The 16,358-nt window shown below is 54.5% G+C and overlaps 5 protein-coding genes across 5 annotated transcripts; 1 reads left to right on the top strand and 4 right to left on the bottom strand.

The window, feature by feature from the left end:
- Nucleotides 1–1,428: 1,428 nt before the first annotated feature.
- On the top strand, nucleotides 1,429–4,277 carry LY79DRAFT_366507 (fungal-specific transcription factor domain-containing protein). The gene is made up of 6 exons (XM_060552788.1): nucleotides 1,429–1,772; nucleotides 1,835–1,854; nucleotides 1,935–2,035; nucleotides 2,092–2,313; nucleotides 2,367–2,981; nucleotides 3,040–4,277. Exons 1-6 carry the CDS (start codon nucleotides 1,703–1,705, stop codon nucleotides 4,151–4,153), a joined length of 2,142 nt encoding a protein of 713 aa, XP_060409968.1. The 5' UTR covers nucleotides 1,429–1,702; the 3' UTR covers nucleotides 4,154–4,277.
- Nucleotides 4,278–4,356: 79 nt separating this feature from the next.
- Nucleotides 4,357–6,624, bottom strand: LY79DRAFT_652487 (general substrate transporter). The gene is made up of 5 exons (XM_060562582.1): nucleotides 6,280–6,624; nucleotides 6,006–6,204; nucleotides 5,650–5,914; nucleotides 4,913–5,551; nucleotides 4,357–4,804 (listed from the first exon to the last, which is right to left on the bottom strand). Exons 1-5 carry the CDS (start codon nucleotides 6,309–6,311, stop codon nucleotides 4,383–4,385), a joined length of 1,557 nt encoding a protein of 518 aa, XP_060409967.1. The 5' UTR covers nucleotides 6,312–6,624; the 3' UTR covers nucleotides 4,357–4,382.
- Nucleotides 6,625–8,146: 1,522 nt separating this feature from the next.
- LY79DRAFT_565933 (uncharacterized protein) lies at nucleotides 8,147–8,943 on the bottom strand. Its single transcript, XM_060558774.1, has one exon. The coding sequence runs from the start codon at nucleotides 8,756–8,758 to the stop codon at nucleotides 8,183–8,185; it is 576 nt and encodes a 191-aa protein (XP_060409966.1). The 5' UTR covers nucleotides 8,759–8,943; the 3' UTR covers nucleotides 8,147–8,182.
- Nucleotides 8,944–8,973: 30 nt separating this feature from the next.
- LY79DRAFT_523774 (uncharacterized protein) lies at nucleotides 8,974–11,365 on the bottom strand (the record flags this gene model as incomplete). The annotated part of the gene is made up of 2 exons (XM_060555571.1): nucleotides 8,974–11,068; nucleotides 11,196–11,365. The coding sequence occupies 2 exons, from the start codon at nucleotides 11,363–11,365 to the stop codon at nucleotides 8,974–8,976; spliced, it is 2,265 nt and encodes a 754-aa protein (XP_060409965.1).
- Nucleotides 11,366–12,342: 977 nt separating this feature from the next.
- Nucleotides 12,343–14,678, bottom strand: LY79DRAFT_366486 (uncharacterized protein). The gene is made up of 4 exons (XM_060552787.1): nucleotides 14,454–14,678; nucleotides 13,880–14,394; nucleotides 12,555–13,831; nucleotides 12,343–12,478 (listed from the first exon to the last, which is right to left on the bottom strand). Exons 1-3 carry the CDS (start codon nucleotides 14,582–14,584, stop codon nucleotides 12,741–12,743), a joined length of 1,737 nt encoding a protein of 578 aa, XP_060409964.1. The 5' UTR covers nucleotides 14,585–14,678; the 3' UTR covers nucleotides 12,343–12,478; nucleotides 12,555–12,740.
- Between the last annotated feature and the right edge of the window lie 1,680 nt (nucleotides 14,679–16,358).

Here is a 16,358-nt window from a genome sequence, read left to right as displayed (position 1 = left end):
ACTGTACTCAACTATATGGATATGTGATGTCCGCCCAATTACATCACGGTAGCCTCAACACGGGGCCCCGAGAGGCCGACATCAAGGTCGGGGCTGGATAGCAAGCACAGTCGGTGCCGTCTAGGTCTTATCGAGACGAGTCCGAGCAGAACCTGTCAGGTTGACAGGTACCCGGCTTGCTGGCCCTGTCCCCTTCCCCTTGCCGCCGTCTCCTCCCGTTCGCGTTCGCTGGTCTTCTATTTTTGTTCCAGAACATTTCATCTGCCGAGTTCAATCCAGCATGTCGGCGCGATGTATCCCAATTCCTCGTCTAAAGTCGGAGGGGCCGAACAGCGGCTTTACGGCAACCGTCCATGCAACAGAGCTAGTTCGCAGAGATCCCTGAAACCCCTTGGGGCCTAATATCCATCGACAAGCAAGTCAGTGGTGGCATCACCCCAGGGGGGGGGGGGGGTTGGAGGGGTCGAGATGGGGGTTTTATCTGGCAAGGCAGCAGCAGGGGCCAGGGGCGTTTTGCACGTACCCACCGGAGCCCACACACCCAACTTCTGTCAGTCTTTGTCAGGCATTTATTTCAATGGAGCCGGAGCCGGAGCCCAGGCGGGGTAAGCCTCCACGTTCAGTCGGTCGCACAAGAGAGGGGAAGGGGGGGGGGGGATGTGCTGCTAAATGTGCGTGTGCGCGGTGTGCATGTGTGTACTCGACTGCGCCGCCGATCCCCCAACAGTAATGCACATACTTGTACTGATAGGCACATAGGTAAATACCTACCTTACACTGCTAGGTACTGTGTAGATAGGAACCTATCCTAGGTATTAATTGTACTTCGTACCTGCCTTTCTCCTTGCCTACGCAGCAGTACGTACCTGCTCCGAGCCCGCTCCGGTGCCGGCTGGGGCGCACACTTCGTACAATCGGCAACTAATGGGACAGCCAGCGCAGCTACTGTCACCACGACATGGCATACCTAGGTACCAACCCCTAACCACATCGTCGCTTGGCCCCTCCCTGCCCTTCCGTGTCTCGCCTTTTGTCCGGTCTGGCCTTGCCTTGCCTTGCCTTGCCTTGCCTTGCTTTGCTTTGCTTTGCTTTGCCTTGCCTTGCCTTGCCGTGCCTTGCCTCGCCTCGCCTCTCCTCGCCCTCGTCAGCTCCATACGGATACTTGTCACGGGCGCTGCGGCAGCGCTCGCTACGCTAGACTACGAACAAGGGCAGCCGGGTTGTGAGCGACTCGCGCACGCGCAACCGTCTCGTCTCGGATGGTTGGCTGTCCAGGACCTTGATACAGATACATACCTGTCAAGCGGTGTCCCTGGCTGCGACGCCGTCTTCTGCTGCACTTCTGCACCGCAGATCAGCTCCTCACATTTTGACTTTGATCTTTCGACAGCCGTAACTAGCTTGCCTCGCACTTGCCATCTTTGCGAGCACGCGCATCCAGCTGCGGAGCCCGCGCTTAGCACCATCTGTTTGCACACGTGGACTCGCTCGCCTATCTCAACCCCGACGACTTCGCAAAGTCTCGTCAACCGCGGCCCGGCCCAAGGTCCGCCCGCATTGATTGATATCAACGACACATCATCCATCTTTCCGCCTCCGTCACCGTGTTACTTACTACACGAAATCCTGCCTTTGAGCAGACGCGCGTTGCATACATTTTCAGGGGTTCATTGGCCTCCTGGCGGCGCCTTTAATCGCTCCAATGCCGCGCTCTAGTTTCTCCGATAACCCTCTGTTGCGGGTATCGCGGCCTGTCTCGGCCTGTTCGCGATGTGAGTCGTCATGATCGCGGCTGACTGCTTCTGTCTCATGCGACGCTAATCTTGCCCCACAGGTCGAGCTGCCAAAGTCAAGGTATCTAACCTTTCCTTGGCTCCTCAGCCTTGATGCATCATCACATTGGGCTCTTGCTAACGCATCACCTGCTATCCTAGTGTGATGGAAAACTCCCTGCCTGCACTGCTTGTGAGAAGGCCGGCCGTGAGAATGAGTGCTCCAGCGCCAACGACCAGTTTGCCAGGGGCAAAGAGAGGAGGTAAGTTGATCTGCCCCGGATCTCTCTCGGCTTGCATCCAACTAACAGCATGTCAGTTACGTTGCAGCCCTGGAGCTCAGAGTCGAGAAGCTGGAAAAACGATTGGCATTTGCCAGGTCGCGCAAGGCGTCGGTCAGCCTCCATGATGTCGATGAGGCGGTGGCACCCACTGACAGAAAGGACTCCCTGGCCAACATTCGAGCTGCCATCCATCGCAAGGCTGCACGTAAGAGAGAGGACTCTGATGTTAACTCGCTCGTGTCTGACTTTGGCTTTCTGTACGCTACTCTTGGGTGAGACTTGCCGTCCCATCAGCGCTGACATCTTACAGGTCCGTCAACGCAACGACTCGTGATTTTGAGCCATCGGTGAGCGGCATGACGTTTGCTCGGCTAGTACTGGCTGCCGCAACTAATGACGAGATCCCCGACCCCACGGAAGACAGTTTTCCGACAAGGGCTGAGGCTTTTACCACAGTCCAGTACTACATGGCCAATATCTACACATTATTTCCTTCCTTCTCTGAGACGCATCTGCTCACAGTTCTCGACGATGTCTACCAGCAAGACGAGAGGGTGAAGGAGCGTCTTAAAGATGCTGATTTCTGGCTACTGTACATGGTTCTTGCCATTGGATATATCGCCCAAAGCAGGGACAAGCAGGACAAGTACTACCGTGTCGGACTTGACTTCGTTGCCCGCGCGCTCCCCTTTGCTGATAAAGCCTTGATGCCGGGTTATCCTACCCAGATCCAGTCACTCATTCTTTTCACGCAACTCTCAATGCTCGACCCCAGCCACTTTGACAGCTGGTACTTGATCGGCTTTGCAAGTCGGGCGGTGGTCGATCTAGGGTTCCATCAGGACCCGCCTCAGCTACAAGTCCCTGACAAGGCTGCGCTTGATCTTAGGAGGAGGATGTTTTACAGCGTCTACGCTCTCGACAGGTAAGTCCCCGCCATCGAACGCCAACGACCTTTTACAGTACTCTGACGGTGCTCGTAGAACTATCAGCATGATTCGGACCAGGTCGTTTTCCTTCACCGACGACTCGATCAATGTTGAATATCCCAGCAACTCTGGTTTACCTGCAGGGCCCATCACCGGCCCCCAGTCGGCAGACTCGGCTCTGGCGCTGTTCCAGCTCCGGCGCCTCCAATCAGAATGGTATCAAATGCTCTTTCAGGCAGACTCGGCGCCACTCCCCGATGTTGCCTCTTTTATTTGGCAGATGTGTCTCGAGATGAGGGAATGGCACGAGTCGTTACCAGATAACCTTTCGTCCGGTATCCGTGAACTCTTCGAGCTCGAGCTGAGATACAGCTACATTTACTGCCTCACACCTAGTGATCGGTCTCCTCATCTGACCGACTATTCTCGAAAGCTTATTTTCGAACACGCTATCTCGTACATGAACACCATCCACAACGTCATCCACAATGCTACAAGTACGGCATTCTACACCTCGTTGGATGCTCTCAAAGTCTACTTCGTGGCCATGCAGTTTCTCACCGTCTTGAATGATGCCCGTGAGCTGCTCATCTCTGAGCAGAGAATCATCCCGCCCATTAACCGTCCAGGGACGGCGCCGCCGCAGCCCCTTCCGCACCGCCCTATTGGTGCCGAAGACAGCCTGGATAGAAGCATACGATGCCTGCAGCAGATCGTTGAAACGCTCGGCACGTGTTCTCAGCGGTGGGACATCGCCTCTCAGCTGAAGACGACCTTTGAATCCATATCTTCGGAACTCTTCTCCTGGCTGCAGGTTCGCCGACAGATGAGGGAACAGGGGCAGGTACCGCAGCAGCAACAGCAACATGAGCAACAGCAACATCAGCACCATCAGCACCATCAGCACCATGAACCACAACCTCAACAACAGCATTACCAACAACACCAGCAGCCTCCCCCGATGCCTCAAGGACCCTCACATGCCCAACATCCATCCTACCCTCCCCATCCTCACCATCAAGTACTCGTGGGCCCAGCTCAGACGCATATGCAAGGCATGATACAGCCTCAGTCTCAGCAGGGGCAACCTATGATGCATTACAGATGGGTCGATGGGACGGGGTCGACGATGCCTGGACCTCCAGGACAGGGCGGCCCATCCATGTGAGCCGATGGAGTTTTGAAGGGAAATGATTTGACTTGCACATAGATAGCTCAGTATCCCCCATGTATTCTCATGTCACTAGGCAGCGTTGTCTGCAAAAAGGATTAGGTTTAATTTCATATTTTCCTTTTGCCAACATCCAATCTTCTCTCGTATTGTGATTTGATGAAAATAGTACATCAATGTGTATTGAATATAACGTACTTTATAACCATACACTCGAGGGCCGCTCTCAAACGCCCTGCTCCCTCTCGGACTGCTGTATCTGGGCGCTGTTCTTGCTCCCCGTGGCGATGGCCGGCTCGTGATGGCGGCCGCCGCCCGACTCCTCGGCGCCCATCATCTGGCCGCCCTTCTCAGTGTGGTCGACGCCGCCGAAGAGGGCGTCCATCTGCTCGAGCGGGATCTGCTTTGTCTCGGGGACGCAGAAGTAGACGAAGGCACCGAGGACCATGTTCATGGCCATGAAGAAGAAGAGGCAGCTGAGGCCCGCGTTGGCGAGGAAGGTCGGGAAGAACTGCTGGAAGATTGTGTTGGCGACGTTTTGCATCTGCGAGCACATCCCGACGGCCTGCGCGCGCACGTTGACGGAGAAGATCTCGGCCGTCCACATCCAGGTCGTCGCGCCCCAGGTTGGCTTATAGAAGAAGATGACTGCGGGGCCGTGGTTAGCTTGACGTTGATTCTCTTCTTCTTTTCTGTCCCTCACCCCCTTTGCCCCCCCCCTTTTTTGGGGAACGAGAGACGGAATCGGTGGCTTACATAGGAAGAGCAGGAAGACGATGACAATCCCGACGGGCTCGCTCTTGGTCCCGTCCGCAGCCGTCGGCGTCTTTAGGCCGACGATGGGGACGATGAGCATGCAGACGGCCATGCCGGCGGCGCCGACGAGGAAGAGCCAGCGGCGACCGAAGCGGTCGGCCGTCCACATGGCGTTGAGCGTGAAGAGGATGCCCATGGTGGCGTTAAGGGCGTTGATGAGGTTGATGGTGTCGGTGGAAGGCCAGACCTTCTTGTAGATGGCGGTCGAGTACGAGTTGAGGGTGCCCTGGCCGGTGAGCTGCTGGCCGACGTTGAGGGCGAAGGCGAGGTAGAGACGCTTGCGGACGGAGGGGTCCCGGAAGAGGGCGGCGTAGCTGCTGCGGCTGATGGCCTCCTTCTCGTACTCGATGGCCTCGCGGATCTGGAGGAGCTCCTCCTCGACCTCGTGCTCGGTGTCGCGGATGCGCATCAGGGCGGCGCGGGCGGCCTCGACGTTGCCGTTCTTCAGGATGTGCCAGCGCGGGCTCTCGGGCTGGAAGGGCAGGGCGGCTATGATGATTATGGGGACGAGCATCTGGAAGATGACGACCATGCGCCAGTCCCACTCGCCGAGCTGCTCGCGGCGCTTGGAGCACGCGTCTGCAATCGATCTGTTAGTCTCGTGGCGGCGTCACACGCATATAGTTGCTAAGAGACGTGCAAAAGGGGGAAAGAAGGGGAAGGTGGGTTATACGAACAGTTGATCCAGTACGCGATGAAGGAGCCGACTGAGTAGTACATCTGCCAGCAGGTCATGATGTGGCCGCGGATCTCGGAGGGGGCGACCTCGCCGATGTACACGGGTCCGGCGGTCAGGGCCATGCCCTGGCCGATACCGATGATGACGCGGCCGGCGATGAAGACGCCGATACGGTGGTGAGGGGTGAAGGTCTGCATGATGGTCGCGACGATGGTGACGATGCAACCGATGGCCATACCCCAGCGGCGCCCGAAGTAGTCAGCCTGCGACGAAGCCTATCAGTTGGCCGGCAGCTATGAGGAAGGTCCACGACGGAGCAGAGCGCGTAACGGGGGGGAGTCGAGGGTCACTCACGACGGGGCCGCCGATGAAGAAGCCGGCAACGATGGCGCCAATGGTGTAGGCCGTGTTGATGAGGCCCAAGAGCTGGGTGTCCTTTTTGGGGTCGACGTCAACCCAGGCGAGCCAGTTCTGGGAGCCCTGGAGGGAGTTGAAGACGGACGCGTCGTACCCGTAGAGCACCATGCACATGGCGGCCACCAGTGAGATGTACCTGCGTTGGCGTGGTCAGCATTTCGCGCTTCAGAGCCTCGAAGGCGTGGGGAAGAGAGCCTATAGGTCATCGCACCAGTTGTACACCCTTTTACCGGTGGGAGCCATCTTGACGATCTTCCCGTAGGACAACCTATAGAGAGGGTGTGGGGTGGGGAACGGAGAACAACGTCAAGAGAGAAACGAGAGGAGAGCGGTCGGGCAGCTCCAGCTGAGAGGAGGTGAGGAACCGAAATCAAGCAGTCGGCCGAAGGGGGATAGATAAGACGGGACGTTTATCTTTAAAGGCTCAACAAAGACACCGGCCGGTCTACATCAAAGTATAGTAGTTGTACCCACAGCAAGAAACTTAAATATCCTTTGCCCCAAGTTTCCATCTCCTCTTGTTCCTCGGTTTGAGATACGATTAAATGGCTAAAGGGAGACAGGATATGGGCCAGACGCTTCGCCATAATTCTCGGGGGGGGCTGTCCGGCATAGCTAGCGTTTGCTTCGGGGGAGCGGAGGTGGATGTTTGGCAGGCGAGGCACCGAGCATATGCATCGCATCAGCGCTTCGATTCCTGAGGTTCCCCTTCGTCGAAGCCATCACCGCAGGTACATGTCGTCACATCTGATATCTTCACACCCGTCCACACATCCCCGGGCAACACGAGCCGAGCTGCGGGACAAGAGATGCGGCGACAGAAGCACGTCTCTTGGCGTGATACAGACTCTCTCGTCTTCGCCCCCCTTGTCGTTGTTCTCCCACCCGGGAGACGTCTGAACTGGCGGGGAAACCCCAGGTAGGACGTTCCACCAATAGCAGTTCTACCTGCCGTTACATGGGCAGGGGATCTACACTACAAGTGAGCCAGCCAAACATGGTCAAGACCACGGCGTAGTGGTCTGATCTGGGCTGGGTAAACGCTTATTTTCTTAACGTCAAACGCTCGACTCGACTCGCCCGCGAACCACCCCGGATTCGTTTGTGCAGTCGCAGAATCATCGGCGGAGATGCTAACGACTTCGAGAAGGTAGGTCGCGTCCCCCCCCCTTATCGCACACCCTCTACGGGTGCGCTTCCGGGGGGGGGGGGGGGCTTGGCGTTGTTGATGGCGGCTGTTGCTACACATGCGCGTTCCCCCTTCCAGTCCATGCCGGGTCCCGGCTCTGGCCACGCCTCCCCTGTGGGATGAGCATCGACTCTTGTAGGTGTACGCTGTGCTGTTTGTGCCTGTGGATTCACAAATCAGATACTCGAATGGGCTGGAGTTGCTTCACGCACATAAGATTCTATTGAAATTAATTGATGAAACCCGTCCGGGTCCGTTGCCGGAGAATGCTGCGCTGATTTCACCCCAAAAAAATGTGACACCACCCAGAAGACATGCCGCCGCGATGTTGTTATGTTGGGGACCCATCAGCCCTGCATTCATCTTGTAGACGATCCAGTTCCAATGCGACGTGACTGGGACGGATTCAGCCGCCACAGAACCGCGGTTGCCGTGGAAGAAAGCTGCTCGTGCCGAGATGCTTTACGGGATTTTGGCTTCAGCGGCGTGGGGGTATGATATGAAGCGTAGGAGACTCACAATTAGATGGTGCAAGCCTCATGTCAGAATGCTTTTCAATATTTACCTTGAGCCATCAGGGCAGCCAAGCATGGCCGTTCCCGTTCCGCGCATCCCGCGTTGGCAATGCAAGCCATCCGAAGCCCGCCGAGTGCCATGAGGCATGCATGCGCTTGATATCGCACCCATTTTGCCCATTATCCAGCCCATTGTCACCGGCCTTACAGCATCGTAACCGCTTGGTTGCATGCGTCCCAAGGTCCTTGACCGACGGCACTCCCTTGTCGTCGAGTCCTAGTAGCCTGAGAAAACGTGGCGGGCAATTTGGGCCGAAAAGGATGAACAGCATCATCGCTTTCAACTCTCGACGGGGCGAATGTCTTCGCTGATGCGTGTCTCAAAATCTTCACTGAATCCACATCTGGAACTATCCCAGCGCCTCCTGGCATCGTAACCCCCGCAACTCTCTCTCTCTCCCCGCCTCACTACCCCCGGACCCCAGAGTCGATGCCGCAGTCCGGGGACGCAAGACCGGGTCTGCGAAATGAACTCCAAAAGTCACAAAGTCCCACAAGTGCCCCCGTTTGTCCAACCCCCGGGGAATGAGATCGCGCCGAATAGAAAAGAAAAGAAAAATAGGGCCGTCGAGCGAAGAGGAGGGGATCCGCTCGCCGCGCGCGAACGTGATTGATGGAAGAAACAAGCCTTCCCTAGACGCGCGCTCTAGATGGACGCCAGCGAAGGCAAACGCGTATGATCCTGGGGGGGAGATGATCGTACTCACCCATGCGCACGGCGCACGCACAACCCCCATGCCAGTTAACAATCCCGCCGCCGACCTCGTCGGGTTATGGAGAGACAGGCGGACACGCGGCTTCTCGGAGAGGCGAGAACCCAAAGCAAGGATAATCGCGCTTGGGAAAACGGTCGCGGTCATACAAGGGATACCCTCAACTTTACTTCTGAGACGAGCATATTTTTGACAAGTCGGTTCCATAGCCATTGACCTAGCGAGGCATGTTCACTGGCAAGGTGCTGCAGTCTGGTAGGCAGTTAGGCGGGCAAGGAATGCTGGGGCCGACTTTCCATTACCCCAGGCCGCTCATCGATTATCTGTGGCCAACTGCTTGCGTGTCGTGGGAGACATCTCCATGTTGGAGCAATGTCAAAAAAAAAAAAAAAAAAAAATCAAGCCTTTGGCTCAACTAACTATCACTTTCAAGCGGTCGCGTCAACGGTATGAGCAGCATCGCTGACGACCGGATTGACATTACTGCTCGCCGCACTGTCCGCCCCTGTGGTATCCTTCGTCTTCTTCTGGCCAGACCTTTTTTTCCGCCTGGCGGTCCCGAGACTCACAGCTGGAGCCTCCAATACCCATCTCGCGATCGCGGCTGCGCGCTCCGTCAAGATGGGGTAGTCTCTCCCGTCATCGACGCTCCACCGGCGCAAGGCGGGAGACGTTTGCCCGCTTCCTCCGGGCGCCGACGTCCCATTCGAGCCGTGCTTCAGTTTCACGAGGTAGTCATGGTCTTCCTCGGCGCGCTTCTGGCGTGCGGTGATGGCCGCGCGGAGGCTGGCCTCGTCGGTAACCCTATCGTCGTTCAACGAATCCATGATGGCCTGCTGACGCACCCTTTCCTTACGCTGCTCCTCGCTCTCGCCTACGTCAGGCAACGTGCTCGTGTCTCTGGTAATGGCGGCAGCGGCGAGGGCGGCTGCCTTGGGGGACGGATGGGTCTTGCTCTGCTGCTCGGCGAGCGGTCCGTCTAGAGTCGGAAGGGGAGCAGGGGCGCAGAGCTGCTCCCAAGATGCGGCCATCTGGATCCAGTTCTGGGCCCTCCGCAGGACCTCAATCCAGTCTGCCCTCGCTGGGGACCTACTTGCTTGGAAAATCGGGTACCCGTCAGCAAGGCGGGCAAGTCGAGCCACCATATACGCATGACGAAGAAGCTCCTTGGTGGACGTCTGGACCAAGCAGTGGCAAAGCAGCAAAGAATGGAGGGCGTCCGTCAGCAGCGGATGATAGGTAATGGCTTCAAAGCTACCTGGTTGCACCGGGTCCGATGAACGTAACACCTCCTGGGACGGGTAAGGTGGGATGTCGGCAGGCGGGACAGCAGCAAACAGGTCGGAAAGAGGGTGTATCTTGTAGGGTGATGGAATTCCTGTGTCCGGGACGCGAGGGTGGCGAATGCCATTCGCGGCGAGGTTGACCTTCTCAGTAAACTCCTTCGCTACTTTCAGAGGCATATCTGGTGTATAGTCGAATTGCGACAAATAAGCCATGTAATCCCGAAGCGCTCTCTTGGCGTATGTCTTGACTAGCTTGCGATGCTCTAGCCGCCTGGTTGCTTCCTCCTTGTCTGCCGCCGTGGGTTCCCGGACCTTCTCACCGACCACTGGCCCATTCTCTGGCTCGTATGTTGCATTCGTGTTGTTCGCCCGTGCCGCCTCTCCATTCGCAGGACTCGCTGGTAAGCCGTCCACCACGTGTTGGCAGGCAATGGTCAAGTACACCCCGGCACGCTGAAAGAGCAATTGCGTTTCCAAACTGCTGGGCTGCTGTTCCTCCGTCAGAATCACGTCCTGGCTTCTGCGCGATCCGTTGACAAGCTGTAACTCCTGGGACGATGGCGTCTTGTGCAGTGGCTGGTGGAAACGTTGCACTTGCAGCGCGGTGCTCAGGTCCTGCGCGGCTCCCTCGTAGTCGTCCTTGAATACCCGGACCGTAGCTCTGGTTCGCAGTGCCTCTCCCTCCGTCGGGCGCGCCGAGATGACCTCGTTCAGGGGCTGCAAACTGGTGCACTCGGCCATTTGTCGCGAGGGTATCTTTTCGTGAAAGAAATGAACATATTTTGCATCCGGGTCATCCTTGCTGCGTTGCAGCACAAGAGACCCGATTTCTTCAAGGGGCGAAGCGCCTTGCATGGTCGCAACACTACAAGCGATCTCGTCCAGACGGTATGCGCGGGAGAGCTTTTGGCTCGCCTGTTCTCTCATTCGGAATTTGCGCTCCTTGCTAAGCTTTGTGCCGTGACCGTTACCCACCCCGAAGCCCAGCGATGACATGTGCCCATTGAGTCCGCCATGGATGTTCGTAAGCGTCGGCGAGGCTATATCGCTGGCCGCCCGGACGGCCAGGTTGGTGGCCTCGTCCACCAGCCGGCGGATTTTGAGGAGATCGAAGAATACAGCAGGGTCGATCGGGCGCGGTCGCGGGGTGTTGTAATTGATATTCGCGATGGTTTCAAGTATCTCGATGGGCATCTGCAGCCATGGCCCGTGAAAGGAGGAAATGAAGCGCCAATGCCTGCCGCGCAATCTCTGTTAGTGAAGGGTATCCCGTTGGGCGTTTCCTATCCTAGCTGACGCCAATGGCGCATCGCCTTTGCGCCGACGGGGAAACCGAGCAACGATCCATGGGGGAAAGGACGGACTTATTGCGACATATGATGAGTGCAGGAGCTGTATCGGCAATTGCGCTTGCAGCCTTCTTGGCAGCCGAGTCCTTGACTGAGCCGTTTGAAGAGACTTGCGATGCGCTTCCACCAGGCACGCCCTCGCCGAACTCGTCGAACGCCGTCTGCTTGTTTTTTTTCTTGACCATGTTTGCGCACAAAGTTGGTAGCGATTCAAGTGAGATTTCGGGCCAACAATAGGACCGCGGGAAGATCGTCAAGCTTTCTCAGGACGAACACGGACTCGAGGGACGGTGAAGGTGGGAGATTGATCGTCCAATTGTTATTCAGCTCATAGTAGCAAATTGTCCTTTCCGGCTCAGCTTGTTCCGTATGCGCAATGTCGACAGCGAGCAAGCGACAATCCCGTTTCCAGAGTGCGCGCGACACATTCAGCTGCGAATTCCTCCCTCCCCACCCATCAACAAAGGAAGATGATTGTTCTTTCTTTCGAGGCATCGAGGGGCAGTGGCAAAGAGATAGCTCACGTGATCGATCACGTGACTTTGTGGATGCACGAGGGTCTTGCCAATCGAGAGCAAGTCGATGTTGGGCGGATAGGTACCAAACAATATACTGTATATTGGTTCTATTCATTCGAGTACATGTATTTCTGTTCCAAGAGAGTTCATACGATGTTGTTCTTTGGGAGCTGACTGAAATGACTGAAAGATGCTGATCATTCGCAACCTAGCTACGTCATACATGGTTGACTTATCACTACGAAAACTTCGGCAATTTAAAGTCTAGTTTTAAGTACCTTCCTTCGAAAGCAAGTGGACGAAGACGGATCGTGAAGGGGATAGCAAGACTCCCCAGCCATCCAAATGTTCTTGGCTGACGCATTCAGTATATAAGAATTGGTAGCTGCGCTTGGAGCCAAGTCCCATCCGTTTAGTTATTTATACAAAACTCCTCCAATGACTTACCAGTTTGTTGTCAACTTCAACGTGCTGCACGCCTTCAATTAATACCAGAAGCTATGTCGGCAACATAGACCTTTCTCTGGATGAGCCGTCAACCGCTTTGCCTTTCGACTCGCAACATATACGGCGATTCCATAATTAAGGCTTCATAGTTCGTAATGGCAAGAGTGGGCCTGCAATTACCACTGCTGCACTTGTACCTGCAGCCAATGTACACCCCCTCAGTTTCCTAAGAGGGTTAGAAGACTAGTACTTAGACCTGATAGTTAGGTATATCTCACCGAAGTTTAGGCTACATGTCGTTTCCTTGATGTTCTTCCTGAGGCCCTATATGTACTATATAACACCTAGCTTAGCGCCTAACTCAGTTACATTATCCCGAGAGGACGTTCTGGGGAAGAGTTAAACCTACAGTGCCGTGCCGATAAAATGATGCCATTTATCGTCTCTAGAAACAGAGATGGCAGGTTGAATCATTGCTATTGAGCTATCTGCGATTTGGGACTTCAGAGGGTTTGACTATCTGTCGTCATGGCAAGGCCTGAACGTACTGTAGGAATCCTGCACGGATACGCGATCCCTTGAATAGAGTATTTGATCACAATAGATCAACGACCATGACAGAAGTCTGAAGTCCGAGCAATCCTTCCGTTGCGACCAAGCCATCATCACCAAGCTTCCAAGCAACGTTTCCCCAAAGAACCTTGACGACGTTGCCAACCTCGACACTCTCCGGAAGTACGACCCTAATCTCTCCCTGGATCCCATCATAGCCAAGGTTCACAACACTGATTAAAGCCTGCCCTTTTTTGCTGTCCACCCACACGGCTGCGTCGACCCTATTAGCCCCCTCGACCACAAGATCCTGTGTCCTTTTGGTTCCCAGCAAAAACCCAACCGCGGTCTCATCCGTGAATAGCCCAGCCAAGCTGCTCGTCACACTCTCCAACTCATCCGTAGCCGGATAATTCCACATAACGATGCCCTTCGCACCGTGGTTTACCGCCAAGAGCGTCATCACGACCTCCTCATCCGCCGTCGGGTACCGCGCCCAAAACGTCTCGTTGCCGAATGCCTGTGGGGCGAACCACTGTGTCTTTTGCCATCCCAGTATCTCATCACGACGATAAAACTCGTCCAGCCGTACCGATATGTCCTCGAACTTGCCCTCACAATCGTCGCAACCGCAGCAACCATATGTCGCATTGCACTCCGTGCCGTAGACCGTCGAGAATGTTGCATTAATGGCCACTGGGTAGACGTCACTCATGACGATATCAGCGCCGGCAGCGTACTCCGCGTAGTGGAAGTCCCAGCAGTTTATAGCGAGGGAGACAGGGTGGTACGGGTCAATGGCTTTGATATGCTCGTAGGCAAGCCCAGTCGAATTGGCGGGATTTGCTTTACCGTCGGCTTCATCGCTCTGATACCACAGCAGAATAGACGGATGGGTTCTCAAACGGGTGACTTGATCAATCATGTTTGTGAGGTTGGGCCACGTCCACAGGACATCATAACGAAGATAGAGGCCTAGCTCATCGGCGCGCTGTAGATACGGCTCAAATTCGTCCCAGGGGAATGGGATCTCACCGAGGCTTCCTGTAGGAACAATGTGGATGACATTGTATCCCATGGCGGCAAACTCATTGAGTGTGTCGACGCTCTCGTTCCAATAAAGAGTCCATTGTGCTGCAGTCAGTCAGCAAAGTGTCCGAGAAAACAAAAGGGCTTTCTCACTGTAGTAAGTGTACGCAAATATGACATCCCAAGGTGCATCCTTTCCTCGCTGTGCCAAGAGTCCACCATAAAGATTATCGATGCGGGCTACGCTGCCGTAATCTTCCGGATAAGGCAGGTAAGAGAATTCGGTCCAGGCCTCGTAGACATGTGTCGAATCTAGCGTTGCGCGGACTGTAATGTTGTAGGCCGCCATACGGGGGACCAAGGCATCTACTGCGAGAGATACCTCATTGTCTCGCGATCCAAGAGCAATTTTTTGTGTTGTGAGCACTTTGTTTCCAAGATATATCTCAACAGCCAAGGGCTTTGGCGAGGAAATCGAAGAGTTTTGTCCAAGCCCAAGAGGAAGTGGTGAGCCGACCTTATTTGAGACAGCGGCGTCGATGAGGAGGTTAGCGGTTGAATCGGTTTCCAGGTAAATGCTGAGGCGCGGCCGTACTTTGAGTCGCAACAGAGGGGCATCCGAGACAGCAGGCTCAGGAAACCATCCGCCCGGATCAAAGGAGGAGTCGCTGTTGAGCGAGATGAGTTAAATCGAGAGTTATCAGCAACACGGGGCGAGATGACCTACGCCGCACGATAGGCCTTGCCACACCATATGTCTACGCCCTCTGGATTGTTGAACCGGACGGCTTGTCCTTGAACCACAGAAAACCACACAACCAAAGTTGCAATGACTTGAGTGATCTTGGAATATGTCATCTCGGCCAAACAACGTCCTCAGCAACCTCGAAAAGCGTCACTGGCGAATTCGCCATGATGCTAAGTGATAGGACTTATATGAGCGGGGATTTAGGCGATTGACGACCCCCCCCCCCCCCCCAGTTCTGGATTGTTGCTTCGAATGCAGCTGAGTGGGCCACTGTACGTACTCATGAACCACGCAATGGCTACGAATGACCCGAGGTGCCATTGCTCCGACGAGATTGCCGCTAACTCTTATTCAATCATTAATCGAGCGAAATGCGCAAGGTGGGAGGATCTCGGCATGAATTATCCGACAGCGACGTTACATCTCTCCAAATCTCCAAAGCCCACGACGTTAAGCTGGGGGGTCAAGAAAGAATCGGGCCCGACTACCCATGTAGAGATAAGCAAGGGTCGTGGAGGTGTCCTTTATCGCAATCACCGTACATCTATCGTACCCCGGTTTTCGGGGTATGACGTTTACACCGTCAAAGTTGCTCATTTTTCAAGGCCTGCATAGTGTTACGATTCAGCTGCTCAGCACAGCCCTAAATGTGGCGGAGAAAGAAGCTATGAGTACCACCACCACCACCAACAGACCTGTCACCAAATGCTCCGATGAACTCCAAGTCTCAAGAAAGTTAAGCCAGCTGTGAAGTTACCGGCTACAAGGATTGTCTTCGTGGGGTTTCGATTGGCAAAGTGACTGAGCTATTACATGATTGAACCGTATCACAAACAGTCCAAATTTGACGCTTGAAGGATAGCTTGAACATACTCAACAAAATTTACCACAATATAATCTTTTTGATTGAGGGAACCCAAAATCGCCCTTTAAGGTGACCGGCATAGTGCGCGTACTCTTATCAAGTTACGGAAATCCTGTCTCATAATTGCGCCCTCTTCCCAATTAGGTCGACTACCGGTATCATCTTTGTTGCGACCCCGCCAGAATGCTCAATGAAAGTTTGCTTATCCTGGGCACTTTGCCGACCAACCCAAACCTCCCACCCCGAAAGAGTTAAGCGGTGACTTGACAGGAGGTGTAATACTCTAGGAACCTCTCGAGCTTTCTCGTGTAAATGGTAGACTGAAGAATCTCCATAACAGCGCGATGAAGGTCTGGTATTATCGCGTACTCATGGTTCGATCGTGAGTAATAGTGCACTAGTCCCACACGTGAAGTGGAATGGGGTAAATAAAACCAAAACAACCTTGATTATATTGAGACAAACGGCCTTGGTGGGCTTGGCTACTATATACAGCTATCCATACTATCAATGCTCTCAGCATTAACTATATACGGTAGCTCTCTCGGAAAGCGTGCTACTTCGATCGTGTTATCATCGTTTGGATATGGGAGTTCAACTCTAGGCGCTTCTATACTGATTACGAAAGTGTTGGAGAAAGCTCCTTAGAAAGATTGCCTGACGCTCAATCTACCTGCAACTGGTTTCATGGGTATACATTATATTTGACTTGAGTGCCACTGGCCATAGGCATATCATGCGTGTTGGCCCTGGTTAACAAACCTTGTACTCAAGTCTTCAGCAAGAGCTCCTGACGCTCAGGTCCATAGAAGCTCGCACGTCATCTCTATTAAAACCAACAGGTGCTTCTAGAACACCATTTAGGACATCTAAAAAGCGGACTCAGGATCATCATAATACATGTATCTATACGCAGTGCTTTTTGAATAGATGCATCTATCATAGTCTGTTTACCTCACACACATGACTATATAATTGATGAGCTTCCAGTCATGGAGGTGTCGGAGGCATGGAAAAAT

This window comes from Colletotrichum navitas (genome assembly GCF_030913465.1).
Source record: "Colletotrichum navitas strain CBS 125086 chromosome Unknown LY79scaffold_75, whole genome shotgun sequence".
In the NCBI taxonomy this organism is placed as follows: Eukaryota; Fungi; Ascomycota; class Sordariomycetes; order Glomerellales; family Glomerellaceae; genus Colletotrichum; species Colletotrichum navitas.
The sequence above is the reverse complement of the archived record's forward strand: the minus strand, read 5'-3'. Positions and strand labels throughout refer to the sequence as shown.

Excerpts from the sequence above, each read along its gene's own strand:
- LY79DRAFT_366507 (XM_060552788.1), top strand. The coding sequence starts at position 1,703 with ATGCCGCGCTCTAGTTTCTCCGATAACCCTCTGTTGCGGGTATCGCGG. Across the intron at positions 2,036-2,091 it reads GCCAGGGGCAAAGAGAGGAG|TTACGTTGCAGCCCTGGAGC; the intron begins GTAAGTTGATCT and ends ACAGCATGTCAG. Across the intron at positions 2,314-2,366 it reads GTGTCTGACTTTGGCTTTCT|GTCCGTCAACGCAACGACTC; the intron begins GTACGCTACTCT and ends GACATCTTACAG.
- LY79DRAFT_565933 (XM_060558774.1), bottom strand. The coding sequence starts at position 8,758 with ATGGCTATGGAACCGACTTGTCAAAAATATGCTCGTCTCAGAAGTAAA.
- LY79DRAFT_652487 (XM_060562582.1), bottom strand. The coding sequence starts at position 6,311 with ATGGCTCCCACCGGTAAAAGGGTGTACAACTG. Across the intron at positions 5,915-6,005 it reads TCTTCATCGGCGGCCCCGTC|GCTGACTACTTCGGGCGCCG; the intron begins GTGAGTGACCCT and ends GCTTCGTCGCAG. Across the intron at positions 5,552-5,649 it reads CATCGCGTACTGGATCAACT|ACGCGTGCTCCAAGCGCCGC; the intron begins GTTCGTATAACC and ends GATCGATTGCAG.
- LY79DRAFT_366486 (XM_060552787.1), bottom strand. The coding sequence starts at position 14,584 with ATGACATATTCCAAGATCACTCAAGTCATTGCAACTTTGGTTGTGTGG. Across the intron at positions 14,395-14,453 it reads GGCAAGGCCTATCGTGCGGC|CGACTCCTCCTTTGATCCGG; the intron begins GTAGGTCATCTC and ends CTCGCTCAACAG. Across the intron at positions 13,832-13,879 it reads ATTTGCGTACACTTACTACA|CACAATGGACTCTTTATTGG; the intron begins GTGAGAAAGCCC and ends GACTGACTGCAG.